Raw genomic sequence first — 16,176 nt, forward strand, 5'->3', positions numbered from 1 at the left:
TTATTGATATGCTATTCCTACAGTTATTGCTACAGTATTCATGTTTCAGAGTTGATGGTATTTATGATTTCAAAGTCATGTTTTACAGAGTATACTATGCATCATTGCTATGTAGAGTTCCACTTGCTGAGATTTATTCTCATTTCAGTTTATTCATGTGATGCAGATCAGAGTGGAGGCCCTGGACGTTGACTGTGGATAGGGGTCATATGCATACACCGTTGGAAGGAAGATTTTGGCATGATCATAGGAATGATATTTTGTATTTTGTTATGTCATTTAAATGATCATGTATTGCTATTTTGTAAACATTTTTATGATATGTATTTTTAAACTCCTTCCATATTTTAAGGAAAAATTTATTTCCGCTGCGTATTTTTATTGTTACGGGATAGAGGTGTCACATTTAGTGGTATCAGAGCGGTGTTCTTCGGACCAATGCATATGACTTCGTCTACTTTCAACTGTCCGGGTATGTTTTCTTGCATCTATCTATTCATTGTTATATATTGATTGGTGTCTTGTGAGCCTATTGTAGAGTATGCCTCCTAAGCGTAAGGCGACAGAGGGTGAGGATAGTTCTTCCTCGAGAGCTGTCGACGAGTTCGGCAAGTTGCTTAATGAGCAGGCTAAAGTTCATGGATGTGATCCAAGGACATTCAAGGACATTCAAGGTATGGTCAGCTTCTTGAAGAGGGCCATGATGAGCCTAACCATGGATGTGATCCAAGGACATTCAAGGAAGCGTTATCTGATGCCGATTCATCCAAATGGCTTGAAGCTATGGAATCTGAGATGAATTCCATGCATTCGAACCAAGTGTGGGATCTTATAGATCCACCTGAGGGAACGGTTCCCATAGGGACTTGGGGCGGATGGGAAGGTATTGACCTTCAAGGCGCGATTGGTGGCAAAAGGATATACTCAAATACATGGAGTTGACTTTGAGGAAACCTTTTGACCAGTTGCAATGTTCAAGTCTATAAGGATATTGGTAGCCATAGCTGCATGGTGTGACTATGAGATATGGCAGATAGATGTCAAGACAGTCTTACTTAATGGGGATTTTAAGAAAGTGATTTACATGTCTCAACCTGAAAGGTTTACATCTATCGGAAGTGAGCATTTGGTATGCAAACTTCAGAGATCTATTTATGGTCTAAAGCAGGCATCTAGGAGTTGGAACCTTAGATTCGATAGTACAATCAAAGAGTTTGATTTACTAAGAATCCTGAGGAACCCTATGTGTATAAGAAGGTTAGTGGGAGTGTTGTGACATTCCTGGTGTTTTATGTTGATGACATTCTAATCATTGGAAATGATGTAGGAATGTTGCAATCAACTAAAATATGGTTAGCAAGTGAGTTCTCGTTATAGGACTTGGGTCAAGCATCTTTTGTATTGGGAATACAGATCTATAGAGATAGATCAAGAAGATTGCTTGGTCTCACCCAGTCCACATACATTGATACCATCGTGAAGCGGTTCTCGATGGATGAGTCCAAGAGAGGACATCTACCAATGTGTCATGCCGTGTCCCTATCCAAGTCTATGTCTCCCAAGACTGATGCAGAGATAGCGGCGATGACAAGCATTCCTTATGCATCTGCGATTGGTAGCATCATGTATGAGATGATATCTACACGTCCTGACGTGGCTTTCGCACTAAGTGTAGTGAGTAGATATCAAACGAACCCTGGTCTTCCAAACTGGAAAGCTGTGAAAGACATCCTCAAGTAGTTGAGAAGGACCAATAAATTTTTCTTGGTCTATGGGGTGGAGAACTGAAATTGGAAGGCTATACCGACTCTAGCTTCCAAAGCGATATCGATGACTCGAAGTCAACCTCTGGGTTTGTATTCATGCTCAATGGTGCTGCTGTCTCTTGGAAGAGTTCCAAGCAAGACAATACTACGGATTCCAGCACAGAGGCCAAATACATTGCTGCATCAGATGCAGCAAGGGAGGCTGTTTGGATAAGGAATTTCGTCTAAGAGTTGGACTTCATTCCTAATGGAGTTGCTCCTGTCCCGGTGTTGTGTGACAACACGGGAGCTATAGCTCAAGAAAAGGAGCCTAGGTCTCATCAGAAGTCCAAACATGTATTGAGAAAGTACCACATCCTCAGAGAGATTGTGGAAAGAGGAAGAAGTGTCGATTGACAAAGTCGGCTCCTCAGATAATGTTGCTGATCCACTAGCTAAGCCTTTACACTAGTAGAAAAATCGGATTTTACTTCGGCAGGCGGTACTTCGGCAATAATAATTTACGAAGTAATACATTACCAATAACTTCAGTAATAACACAAGCGAAGTAAAATAATATATTTACTTCGGATGTTTAAAAACACGGGCTTCACTATTTTTTATTATTATATTTTACTTCGGTATTTCAATGTTGATGAAGTAAAAAAGAAGAAAAATAAGTTAAATGCCGAAGTAATAAGATGAACCGCGCTGAACATTTGGTGAGGGTTGACAATTTGCGACGGTTTTTTAACCGTCGCCGATCTAGACAGCGACGGTTTTTAAAACGACCGTCGCTATAAGCGACGGTATTTCAACATTCGTCGCAATTAGCGACGGAATTTTTAAAAACCGTCGCTGAGTTATTTCGATTATATCATTTATCCTTCGTAGACGAGCTCATTAACGCGCCACATTTTCCACTCACCGCCATTCTCGCTTCGAACCGCCAACACCACCGCCGTTCAACTCACCGAGAGAGAAGCAAAACACCACCACCACCACCGTAAGTCTAGTTATTCCGTCCCTGATGTAAAAAAAATCATCTACTTTTGAAATACAGTGATTTTTTTTTACTTGGTTTCTTGTTTGCTCTCAAAATTTGCTAATTTGAGTTGAATAAACCATGTGATTTACTAAAGCATTTCGATTATCGTCTTGTTCATGATGCTAGTATAAGTAATGTGTAAATCTCAAATTTCTTTAACGAACAATTTTCCATTACATTGAGTGCCACAATATTCAATTCTTGGTGTTTCGATGAAGAACATATTGGACCTTGTGTGTATCATTCTTTTCTAGATGTATTATTTGTAAAACTTAGGTTTTGGCAGCAACGTGCTATCGATTGCTTAACATATGGTCCGGGCAAAATGTCTACTTTATTACAACATGTGCGTTTCTGTCTTCATATTCTTATATATATATATATATACTGTAGATGTGCAGAGGAACAAGCGAGGCCCTACGTTGATGGGTAAACTAATTGCTACTGCTAGATGGGGGAAAAAAGCAAAGATTGATTATGATGACATGGGGCGGCCAGCATACAATGCAAATGGAAGGGCTTTACAATCATACATTGGTTCTATTGCTAGAGCCATGGTGCCAATCAGTATAAAGTCATGGCCTGAAGTTCCAGAAACCATAAAACAAAAACTGTGGGAAGAGATTTCGGTAAGTACAAGCTTCAATTTGAATTTACAATCATACTTGCACCTGTAAATAATCTGTTTTTGTTGCAGAATGTCTTTGATCTAGCGCCAGAAAGTCAGTATGCTGTGATGAATTCAGCATCTCAGAAGTGGCGAGATTTCAAAAACAAATTGACTAGTAGATTTGTTTGGCCGAACAAAGATAATCCTGAAAAGTTGATTTCTCCACCAAGTCAGTATCAAATCCCACTAGCGGATTGGAAAGCATTTGTGGATGCGAGACTGGATCCATCATGGGAGGTACTTTAATAATTGATATGTTTCCTCACGAATTTATTAAATTCAATACTTAAACGAGCCAACAAAATGATGCAGGTTACTCATGAAAAACAAAAACAACGGACCATGCATTGTAAATATCACCACAGAATGTCTCGCAAGGGTTACATCGGCTTGGAGGCTGAACTGGTAAGAAACAGAGCAATATATTTGTAATTTTTAGCATGTTCTTCATGTTATTAAACATATGAGTTTTGAAATTGTAGCGGAACAAAAAATTGGTTGCTGAAGATGAGGAAGTTGATAGATCTGTGCTTTGGCGTAAAGCTCGAGAAGACAAATCTGGCAACATAACATGTGCGGAGACATCAGAAGTAGCTGAAAAAATTGTAAATGTTTAGTTTTATTCAATCGCCATATTACCTAGATAAATAACACAGTCGATTGTGAATTGATTTGTCATGTCTCCAATTGTAGGATGAATTGTTGGAAAAGAAAGGCAAAGGAGAGTTCAAATCTTCTGGAATGAATGACGTGTTAACCGCTGCCTTAGGAAGCCAAGAACACTATGGAAGGGTTCGAGGTGTGGGAGGTTTCGTAAAGCCACAAGTATACTTTAAAACTCCAAGAAAGAAGAGAGAAACAATCTCAAAAGCTGTGATTGAAAATGTAAAAGCACAATCGGATGAGACTAAAAGTTTGAAAGCTGAATTGGAGATGCTGAGGTCTCAACTTGCTGCTGTGCTTCCATTAATCAATGATCGATCTTCTGAAACTGTAGCATCAAACAAGTTCTCAAGAGTGAAAGACTCAAAATTGTCAGATGATGTGCAAGAAGTTTATGATTGCGGCACTTCAAATATGAAGGTTGTATGTTTCTGAATTTTTATGTCAATTAAATTCTATTCACCTCCATATCAAAATATATCATGTCTTTTTGTTCTTGACAGGGGAAAAAATGTCACCTGGCTGTAAAAGAACGCGAAAACGTGGTGGCTTATGGCACAATAATATCAGAAGGAGGTCCAAATGTTATGATTCACCATGTTCCACTTGGGGAAGAGAACTTCAAGGTATCTATTGATGTTGTCTTAGATGAAAAAGCACAGCTTCCGATCCCAATTAAGTTTGGACCAACAATCATCAATGATGCTGTTGGAGTCATTGTTGGTTGGCCTAAAGAGTTGGTTATTTTTCCAACGACAAAGGTACTTTCGGTTTTCATTTTACTTTGTGTTTGCAACTGTCAGATATGTTGCTCGAACAATGTTTTATTTTAAAATACTTGTATGAATAATATTTTAAATTGTAGAGGAAGGGGAAACCTCAATCATCTGTGCTTGCGGGCGTTCCTGGTCAGCGCGACAATTTCAAAGAAATTGAGAAAACATTACCCATGTCGTGCAAGTATGTCTACTCTCATGTTGTTCGATTGCTGAATGAATCGGATACCATATGCATTGAGTTTGAGGACGCTATGTTTGGACGTGCTAAAAGCATACGGTTGCTGAAGGAAGATATCGTACGCTTTATGGAGATGAGGGAGATAGGTGCCAGACAAATTTTAGTTTACATGGGGTATATATAATGTCTAACTTACAATATTTGTGCATTTATATAATATTTTTTGTGGTAGTTGTTCATATTTTGAAAATTTTCTAAACGATATATTTGTGCATCTATATCATGCAGTCACCTCTACAAAGATTTGAAGAAAAAAGACAAGGCTGATTATTTTTCGTTTGTGGATCCCGGTAATATACCTACATGCCCGATTGGCACAGATGGCCGTGACTTATCACAACATATTGCTGACCAGTTGGAAGCAGTGTGTAGAGATAGCATCTGTCTCATCCCATACAACACTGGGTAAGAATTTAGTTATTTATAGATTTCTACTTCATGGTAGTCAATGCTGTAATTTCATTTTTTCAGGTACCATTGGATCTTGACAATCGTCAACGAAGATAAGAATATGATATATTTATTGGATTCTACGTCTAACAGGATCCGAGATGATACATGGAAAAATATTGTGACAAAGTGGGTAGTAGCTTATGTTGATTTTGAATACATTAACTTATAAATATGCAAAAAAATAACTTCTTACTTTTTAAAATGTAGTGGGGTGAAGACGTACAATGCCTCCAAAGGTATTTCTAAAGGGCCAGGTTTTAAAATATTGACGGTATGTATCTTACTTATTTATGAATACATGAATTGGTAGTGGTTATTCATTAGATTGTGATTGTTGCATTAACTTTTCAATTCCATTATAGGGTAATCTGAAACAAAGTGGTTCGGTTGAGTGTGGATATTGCGTGATGAGATACATGAAAGAGATAGTCGATTGCGATGATCCACAGTTGGAGAAGATGGTGAGTTTCTTCTTGGGATAAATTTTTTGATTGATTGAGATGAATTGTTGTCTTTGAGATATATTTTATTGTTGAGATAATGTGTTGTCATTGGGATATATTTTATTGTTGAGATAATGTGTTGCCATTGGGATATATTTTATATTAGTGATAAAAAAAAGAAATTTTGTTGGGTTGCTTTACAATCATACATTGGTTCTATCTTTCTGATTCTTCCCTCTTATATTTTACACGGCCATGATTTTTTTCTCTCTCTTGGGGTTGTGTTTTTGCTTTATCTGTTGTTTTTGTTCCGAATTATGTTTGATCGTTTGTTATTTCGTATGAGTTATCCGTTTCTTGATATTATGTTGATGTCCAGAAGTAAGTCGTCTCTTATGGCTATTTTGAATCGTTTTTTAGTCTTGAGCTTCATTTCAGGATAATTTAGGATTTATGACATAAAATATGCAGCACTTATGACATAAAATAATCCAGCAAAAAGTTCGATACATATATAAAAATTATTGGTTTATATTTATAAATTAGTGTTTTTTGTGCGTGCGTGTGTGTGAATCATTCTTGACTGCGTAATGGAAATTCTGAAATATGAAGTTTCAAGGTACGCATTTGGTGGGCAGTAGCTAGGCAAGATGTTTGAGTAGCAGTGCATGAAAATGAGGTTGGTTGGTTAAGAGTAATAATGAAAAATGGACAGAGATGTGTGGGCTTAACATTATCCCTTGATTTCTTGTATGTTGACTGAGGCACAGAGACATGAATATTGGGTACTGGACTACACGTGCACTGCTCTGAGCTTGGCTCTTTTTTTTCTCAATGAGTGTTAAGGTTATACTATTAATCTCGATCCTGATATTTGTTTGGAAAGACATACAGCTAAATGATGATGTTTGTATGGAGATATTTGCCCAACATCCCCCAGGTTTTTCTGTTCTCTTGGGGATATGTGTAAATATATGGATTGAGTTTTTTAAGATGTGTTGTGTAAATTTGGGTGGTGCGTTACCTGCCTCTACCAGTACTGCTATATTTTATATCTGTCAATTTTTATTTGAAATAGAAGAATCTAATGTATTTTCTTTTTCAAATTTCAGTTTGCAGGATGCATCAAGAACCAGTACTACACCCAATGTCAATATGACGAGGTTAGAAGTGAATGGAGTGAATTTGTTTACTCCTATGTAGGTGCTTAGATGGATGGTGTATGTTGGGATAAATATTTTGTTTGTCATTCTAGATTTTTGGATATACTTTTGGTTTTGTGGATGTATTTTTTGGGTTACTTGTGGATTGATGAATATGTAATTGTGGATTCGTGGATATTAATCATTTTTAGATTAATTTATGAATTTAATTATATTAGTATATTAAGTCATACGAAGTTGTTTTGCGCAATTACTTCACCAAAATATTAATTTACTTCACCATTATAGATTATATTTACTTCGACAAATAAGAAATCAGACGAAGTGATAGAATTAATTTACTTCACCATTATTCTGTAAAAATGAAGTTGTTTTCCGCAATTACTTCACCAAAATACAAATTATTGAAGTCTTTCGAACCAGTTACTTCGTCACTAAATGTAAATTGTGAAGTAACATGATATAAAATACTTCACCAAATACGATAAATGTTGAAGTTATAGATTATCTTTACTTCAACAAATAGGATAAATTATGAAGTTGTTTGCGTCTATTACTTCACCAACATACATAACTACGAAGTCTGCCAGATGAATTACTTCGTCACTCAATGTAAATTGTGAAATAAAATATTATAAAGTACTTCGCTAAATAATAATTACGACGAAGTTATATATAATCTATTACTTCCCTATTTACAAAAATCGGTGAAGTAAAACACATTTCTTACTTCGGCACCGGTCCAATTCGGGACCGGTTTTCTTTCGAAAACCGGCCAAAGACTTCAGTAGTTTCAAGCATACAACTTCGGTTATTATGCGAAGTAAAAGGTACATCTATTACTTCACGTCCATATACTTCGGCAATTAAGTACCCTATTACTTCAGATATTATCTGAAGTAAAAAGTGATTTTTGGCATAGTGTTACCTGGACCATTATTCGAGATGCATCGCGAATCAATGAGTTTGAAGCATATGGGTAGTTGGCTCTAGTGCAAGTGGGAGATTGTTAGAGTAGGTGTCCGTCGAGCCAAGTGTTGGCCGAGTGTTCACAATGAAACTCTATGTATAAGAAATTTTTATTTTAATAATATTTGAAATTATTATTTTGGCAAATCTTTATCTGAATACCCATGCTAGTTGCATAGATAAAGACCTTGAATATACAAATAGTAGAAAGAATATGAGATGCTCATATGATGAGTAACATGAAACTCATATTTGGAATACTGTATATTCTAAACAGTTCCTAGTCGATTCAGCCGCCGCTAAGAAGGATATAGGCCGCTAGAGTTAGAGACTAGTATCTGCGATGTGAGTACCATGTTTCATTGGTAGGGGACATTGTGATGTCCGAACATGCAGATAAGTGCTCCTTGTTGAGTGCACTGAACAACCCTCCATAAAGGACTTTCCAAGTGGTTCTCACTTATCGAGTGGAAACGTCCTAGTTTATGGTTGTACACCATTAGTCCTTATGACCCGGGACAACATTGAGACTCTATGTGCTAGAATTACACTTTGACTTGTTTACCGACTCTAATGGGGTCATCAGGTGGCAAGGTTGGGTGTTCTGTCGAAACATATAGGAGTCGATGCATTGTAGTCGGGGATTCACCGCTTACCTTTGGGTATGGATATCCTATGTGTTCTCATGTATGTATAGGTTGAAATCTCTGATCAGAGTATGGTGGTAATTATGAAAGGGGTTTCATAGATTACACCATCGATGCAACTACGACATGACACATAGTATCGATTCATTGACAACTCTCATTAAACCAATGGTTGTCGAATCGGTCGGGATATATGAGTTGAAGGGACCGTACTGTACGCTAACCATAATTGAATGGTTCTTGCAGGCACTATCATTTGATACCTAGGGAATCATGTAAGCGATGCTGCTAGGCGTTTAACATGTTTGGTTGGGTACTATCAGACTTGTGTTCTGACGTTCTTGTTATCAAGGTGTTGATAAATAAGAATGGAGCAATTGGGGTATGCTCATATAAGGACATGTTTAGTCCGAATCACATGGAGATGTGAACCCATGTCTAGTTGTATCAATGAACCATTGAGGGCCACACAAGTACTAGCTCTCTAGATCCCGTTGAGAAGTAAAATAGTTCAATGTGTGGAACGGCTTATAAAAGAGTTTATAAGCGTAAGGAAAATTGGAAGTATGACTTCTATAAAGGAGAAATTAGTTCAATGTGTTGAACGGCTTATAAATGAGTTTATAAGCGTAAAGGAAAAATAGAAGTATGACTTCTATGAGAGAAATGTAAATTTTGATTTATGGAAGTGTTCCTAAATTAAAAGTTGGCCAAATGAATAATGTATTTGAAAATTGTGATTTTCATAAACATTATTATGGACTAAATTAAATTAATTCAAGTGTTGAATTAATTAAACACTAGTGGACCTATTAGAGTCCAAATAATTAAATTAATTCAAGTGTTGAATTAATTAAATTATATTGAGTCTTGTAGAGCTCAATTTAAATTAATTATTTAACTAGTGGGACTTGGGTAAATTCAAGTAATGTTTAATTAGTCTCAAATATGTTTGAGATAATTAAATTTAGTCCATGGTTTTTAATTTGATAAAAACCAAATATTATGCATGCATGGGAGGTGAAAGGTTGTGAGACTACTTTTTGAGTTTTCAAGGCATGGCATGCAACTTTTTGGAACACCTTTTCCCACAACCAAGACCAGTCTTCCTTCTCTCCTCCCACTCACTCTCTTGGCCGAATTCTTCACTCTCTTTCTCTCCAAGTTTTCTCTCAATTTTCTTCTTCAAGTGTTGAGGAATGAAAAATACTTCTCTTTGAAAAATCCTTTTATTTTTCTAGTGCAAAATAAGAGGGGCTCTAGCTAGTTGGTGGTGGGCCTAATTTTGGAGTAAAGAGAAAGCTTGTAGAAGTTCTTGCTATACAAGAGCTAAGGTGTTTACACCTTAGTTGGAGCCATAATCAATCTTTGAGATTGATAGGTACATTTCTTAACACACTATGAATGTCATTTTTGTGTTTTATTGTATTTGCTACACAAAGAACATGGTGGCCGAAAAATTACTATGTAAAAATTAATTTTTTTTTGAACTTCCGTTGCGCTTCCGGTCATCGTAACCGATCCCCTTTCATAGATTGCATGGCATGACTAGGAATATTGTTTCTGATCGCGATGTGTTACGCCTTAAACGCATACAAATCTCGAGGATGTGATTAATGTTTTTAATGCTGTAACATATCCCAAAGTTTTTGTTTTGATGATACCAAAACTTGGCTTAAAAATGTACTAATGTTTTATATTGAGGCATGCAGGAAATTAAGAACAAAATTAAGTTCGGAAGATCCGAAGTTGGTTCGGACGTTCCGAAAAGGTGCCGATCAGAAGCAAAGTGGAAGCTGTTCGGAAGCTGCGAGGAGCCAGTTCGGACGGTCCGAAGACGTGATCGGACGTTCCGAACACAAGCAATCAAATCACTTGAATGCGGAGACAAATTGATCTGACTGTTGATTGAGTAAGATTTCGGACGCTACGAAGGACATGATCGGACGCTACGAAGTGTTGAAGATTTCAAATCTCTGGAAACGCGGGAATGTTCGGACGGTACGAACTTGAGTTCGGACCTTCCGAAGCTGGTCATACACTGTCTGAAAGAACCGTTCGGAAGAAACGAAGCTGGATCGGTCCCTCCGAAGCATATGTTCGGACCCTACGAAGTCAAGAACGGACGATCCGAAGTCATCCCAGAATTACGCAAATTGATTTCAATCACATCGGACGTTCCGAATCATAAACAGAAGATCCGAACCTAGGCGTCCAAGACTAGTATAAATAGGCCTTTGAGGATGCATTTTCAATCATCCCACTCCACTCTCTCTTGTCTCTTACAAAGCTTTCTACTATCTCTTGTGTGCGTTGATTAAAAGAGTTGTAATATCAAAAGAGTTGTAGAAAAAGAGTGAAAGTAATACTCTCGAGTGGGTTGTAAAGTTCGTGGCTATCCTTGGAGCCCTCAAGGCCAAGTAGACGCATCGAGGCGTGGTTGTAAAAGCTAGCTTGGAGCTCCTAAAGCCAAGTCGATATAGTGATACCTCGATCCTCATCGAGAAGGGGAGACGTAGACGATTCTTCGTCGAACTTTCATAAACATCTCTATCCCTCTTTACTTTACGCATTTACTTTACTACGCATTTATTTTACGCACTTACTTTACGCATTCATTTTATTTGTGATTGTCCCTCAAGTCTTCCGCTTGCAATTTTTGCAAACTCGTTTTAAAAACGCTAAAGGGCCTAAAAGAACCTATTCACCCCCCCCTTTAGGTTCTTCAAGTGGTATCAGAGCAAGGTTTTTCAAAATCTTTTAAATGGCCAATCTAGCAAGCGAGTATGCCCAAGGTCAATCCACAAATCGTCCCCCTCTTTTCAATGGTACTAATTACGGATATTGGAAAAATAGAATATCTCTATACATCCAATCCGTCGATTACGACCTTTGGAAAATAACGGTGAAAGGTCCCTATATCCCCATGAAAACGGTGGATAATAAGGAAATTCCTAAGGGAATGGATGACTTCACCAAGGACGATATGAAACTTATCTCTCAAAATGCTAAAGCTATGAATATTCTTCATTGTTCTCTAGATATGAATGAATACAACCGAATCTCGGCTTGCACCTCCGCCAAAGAGATTTGGGACAAATTGGAGATTTGCCACGAGGGAACCAATCAAGTCAAAGAAACGAAGATAGACCTTCTCCAACTCAAGTACGAGACCTTTGAGATGGAACCCAAGGAGGATATCGACACCATGTTCCGGCGGCTCACCCAAATCATCAATGAGCTTGCCCAACTTGGTGAGAACTACCCAACTAAACAAGTGTGGAGGAGAGCCCTTCGAGCATTACCGGCGGAATGGGATGCAAAGCGCACGGCTATCATTGAATCCAACAAGGGAGATGCGGCATCCTACGACCTTGATCAACTTCATGGGACCCTAAAGACCCATGAACTTGAAGTATCTACCCGGAAGGAGACAAAGAAAGATGACGACAAAGTAAAGGTGAAAGGGATCGCCTTGACCAGTCAACTTGAAGATAGCGACGATGAAGAAATGGCACTCCTCACTAGAAAGTTCAAAAGATTCATGCGGAGTTCCAACTTCAACAAGAAAGACAAAAAGTTTGAGAAGGAAGTGACCTGCTACAACTGTCAACAAAAGGGTCACTATGCAAACGAGTGTCCCTCCAAGAAGAAGGCCGGCAAAGAGAAAGGCCCTTCTAGCCACGTGGAGCGACAGCGACAACGAAGAGGAGTCTACCCTATGCTTCATGGCGAAGGAAGATCATCTGACCGACTCGGATGACGACGAGGTACCCTCTTACGATGAATTACTCTCCGCTTACACTAGTATGTACAATAAGGCTAAGTCACTTAGAAATGAGAATAAGCAACTTAAAACTGAACTAGAAGCTAGGATGCATGACAACACTAAGCTCAAGACAAACCTAAGAGACTTAGAGAAAGCCTTCAACAAGTTCAATGTGAGTAGCGGTAAACTAGAAAACCTCTTGAGCATGCAAAGGTGTAACTTCGACAAAGGAGGTCTAGGATATGAAAAGAAATCAGTCAACTTCGCTAGTCTTATCGCAAAGGCAAAACCAAGAACACCACCAACATGCACTTACTGTTGTAAGATAGGCCACATAAGACCTAAATGCAAGAAACTTAGACACCAACACAACAAGAATAGTTATTGGAAATGGATCCCCAAATCCCCAACTACTACTAACCTCAAAGGACCCAAAGAAACGGGTACCAACTATCAAACTGTATCTCAACCTTGTAGGGACAAAGGGGAGACAAGTCATCGAGCACTTGGTATCTTGACAGTGGATGCTCTCGACACATGACGGGAGAAAAGAAGCTGCTACAATCCATTCGACCAAAAGAAAAGGGATCGGTGACCTTCGGAGACAACAGCAAAGGGATCATAGAAGGCATCGGCTCAATAGGTATATCTAACTCTACTATTATTGATGATGTACTTCTTGTGAAAGGACTTAAACATAACCTCCTAAGCATTAGTCAATTGTGCGATAGGGGTTATGAAGTCAAATTCACACCACACGATTGCACTGTATCACTCACAACTGACAAAACCATTAGTTTCAAAGGTTATAGAAGTGAAAATGTTTACAAGGTCGATTTAAAGATTTCATCTTTTTCAAAAATAAAAAGCCTTGTAACATTAAATGTTGATGACAACATTCTTTGGCATAGACGACTTGGTCATGTTGGGATGAGCACCATAGAAAAACTTTTAAAACTTGACCTAGTTTCCGGAATGCCAAAGCTGAATTTAAAATTAGATTCTTTTTGTGATGCTTGTCAACTTGGTAAACACACAAAGGAATCTTTCAAAAATAAAAATTTTGTATCCACTTCTATGCCCCTTGAATTACTTCACCTCGATTTATGTGGTCCCTCGAGGACAACTAGTCTAGGAGGAAAATCTTATGCTTTTGTCATTGTAGATGATTTTTTACGTTTTACTTGGACATTGTTTTTAGCCCACAAAAATGATGCCTTTGATCATTTCAAAATTTTTGTCAAAAAGGTTGAAAATGAGAAAAATCTTTTGATCAAACAAATCCGTAGTGACCACGGAACGGAATTTCAAAATGAAAATTTTTCAATTTTTTGTCAAAGCAAAGGCATTGGTCACAACTTTTCTTGTCCTAGAACTCCTCAACAAAACGGTGTCGTTGAGAGGAAGAATAGGACCCTAGTAGAGATTGCAAGGACCATGCTATGTGAGCATTCTCTACCAAAATATTTTTGGGCTGAAGCAATGAGTTCTGCTTGTTACATCATCAATCGCGTATCAATAAGGCCAATTCTCAAGAAAACTCCATACGAACTATGGAGAGGGAGAAAGCCTAACATTTCTTACTTCCGCGCTTTTGGATCAAAATGCTTCATCCACAACAATGGTAAGGACAACCTGGGTAAGTTCGATGCTAAATCGGACAAAGGTATCTTTCTTGGTTACTCTACTTCTAGCAAAGCATATAGAGTCTTTAATAAACGTACTTTACTAGTTGAAGAATCTATTCATGTCATATTTGATGAAACTAACCCTTGCTTGCATAGACCTGCTGTTTCTGATGATGATGATATAGATATCCTTGGCGAAAAGTTGGAGTCCACAAGCCTAGATGATGTTCCTAAAGATCAAGAGGACGCACCTCTTCCAAAGGAGTGGACTACGCACAAGGATCATCCCATGGACCTCATCATTGGTAGCCCATCGAAGGGAGTATCTACTCGCTCTTCTAATATGTGCAATTATCTTGCTTTTCTTTCTCACATAGAGCCTAAGAACATAGAAGAAGCTTTACTTGATGATTCTTGGATTATTGCTATGCAAGATGAACTAAATGAATTTAAAAGGAATAAAGTTTGGAATCTTGTACCTAGACCCACTGATAGACCTGTCATAGGAACTAAATGGGTATTTAGGAACAAGTTAGATGAGCATGGTACAATCACTAGAAATAAAGCTAGGCTAGTAGCTAAAGGATATAGTCAAGAAGAGGGAATTGATTATGATGAGACTTATGCCCCTGTTGCTAGACTAGAATCCATTCGCATGCTACTTGCTTTTGCTTGCTCTAGAGACTTTAAATTGTTTCAAATGGATGTTAAAAGTGCTTTTCTTAATGGTGATTTGAAAGAAGAAGTGTATGTTGAGCAACCTATTGGTTTTGAAGATGTGCACTTATCTGATTATGTGTATAAACTTGATAAGGCTTTGTATGGTTTGAAACAAGCTCCTAGAGCTTGGTATGAGAAATTATCTACCTTTTTGCTGTCTAATGGTTTTTGTAGAGGTAAAGTTGATATTACCTTGTTTACCTTGACTAAAGACAATGATTTGCTGATAGTACAAATATATGTAGATGATATTATTTTTGGTGCTACTAATGAACACTTGTGTAGAGATTTTTCTAAGCTTATGCAGGATCACTTTGAGATGAGCATGATGGGCGAGTTCAACTACTTCCTTGGTCTCCAAATCAAGCAATGCAAGGATGGTTTCTTTGTCAACCAAGGGAAGTACATCAAGGAGATGCTCAAAAAGTTTGGGATGGAGTCTTCCAAAGCCTCATCCACACCTATGAGCACGACAGTCAGACTCGACAAAGATGAGGGAGGTAAACCTGTTGACCAAAAGTTATTTCGTAGCATGATTGGCTCCCTACTCTATGCGACTGCTAGTAGACCTGACATTATGTTTAGTGTTTGCTTGTGTGCACGATTTCAATCATGTCCAAAGGAATCACACTTATTCGCCTTAAAATGCATTTTCAAATATCTTTCAAATACTCCAAATCTCGGATTATGGTATTCTAAGAACTCATTTTTCGATTTAAAAGCTTACTGTGATGCCGACTTTGGAGGATATAAGGTGGATAGAAAGAGCACTAGTGGAACTTGTTTCTTTTCGGGAAATTGCTTGGTGTCATGGTTTTCTAAAAAGCAAAACTGTGTTGCACTTTCAACGACCGAGGCCGAGTATATGGCTGCCGGTAGTTGTTGTGCACAAATTCTTTGGATGAAGTATCAATTACTCGACTATGGTGTTACTTTTTCAAAAATTCCAATCTTTTGTGATAATACAAGCACCATATGTCTAACAAAGAATCCAGTTCAACATTCTCGTACTAAACATATTGACAATCGACATCATTTCATTCGTGATCACATTGAGCAAAATGATGTTGAACTTCACTATGTTGACACCAAGAATCAAATTGCTGATATTTTTACAAAACCACTAGATGAATCTACTTTTACTCGTTTGCGTGGTGAACTTGGCATGATTGAGTTGTAAACACTAGTCGAATACTCTCGTACATATTTGTTAAATTGAGGGGGAGTATTATTAATGTGAG

General features: G+C 37.9%; 1 protein-coding gene across 1 annotated transcript; it reads left to right on the plus strand.

Moving 5' to 3' along the window:
• Positions 1-3,190: 3,190 nt before the first annotated feature.
• Positions 3,191-7,412, plus strand: LOC140833162 (uncharacterized). Its single transcript, XM_073197631.1, has 12 exons — positions 3,191-3,422; positions 3,491-3,700; positions 3,776-3,868; positions 3,946-4,068; positions 4,157-4,546; positions 4,630-4,887; positions 4,992-5,257; positions 5,372-5,548; positions 5,615-5,722; positions 5,804-5,867; positions 5,959-6,057; positions 7,152-7,412. The coding sequence occupies exons 1-12, from the start codon at positions 3,219-3,221 to the stop codon at positions 7,248-7,250; spliced, it is 2,091 nt and encodes a 696-aa protein (XP_073053732.1). The 5' UTR covers positions 3,191-3,218; the 3' UTR covers positions 7,251-7,412.
• The last annotated feature ends 8,764 nt before the right edge of the window (positions 7,413-16,176 follow it).

Source organism: Primulina eburnea, chromosome 5 (assembly GCF_022965805.1).
Source record: "Primulina eburnea isolate SZY01 chromosome 5, ASM2296580v1, whole genome shotgun sequence".
In the NCBI taxonomy this organism is placed as follows: Eukaryota; Viridiplantae; Streptophyta; class Magnoliopsida; order Lamiales; family Gesneriaceae; genus Primulina; species Primulina eburnea.

What these genes read in the sequence shown, in the direction of transcription:
- LOC140833162 (XM_073197631.1), top strand. Translation starts at nt 3,219, where the DNA reads ATGGGTAAACTAATTGCTACTGCTAGATGGGGGAAAAAAGCAAAGATT. An exon ending in AACTGTGGGAAGAGATTTCG is followed by an intron (nt 3,423 to 3,490) that starts GTAAGTACAAGC and finishes TTTTTGTTGCAG; the next exon opens with AATGTCTTTGATCTAGCGCC. An exon ending in CAGGTTTTAAAATATTGACG is followed by an intron (nt 5,868 to 5,958) that starts GTATGTATCTTA and finishes ATTCCATTATAG; the next exon opens with GGTAATCTGAAACAAAGTGG.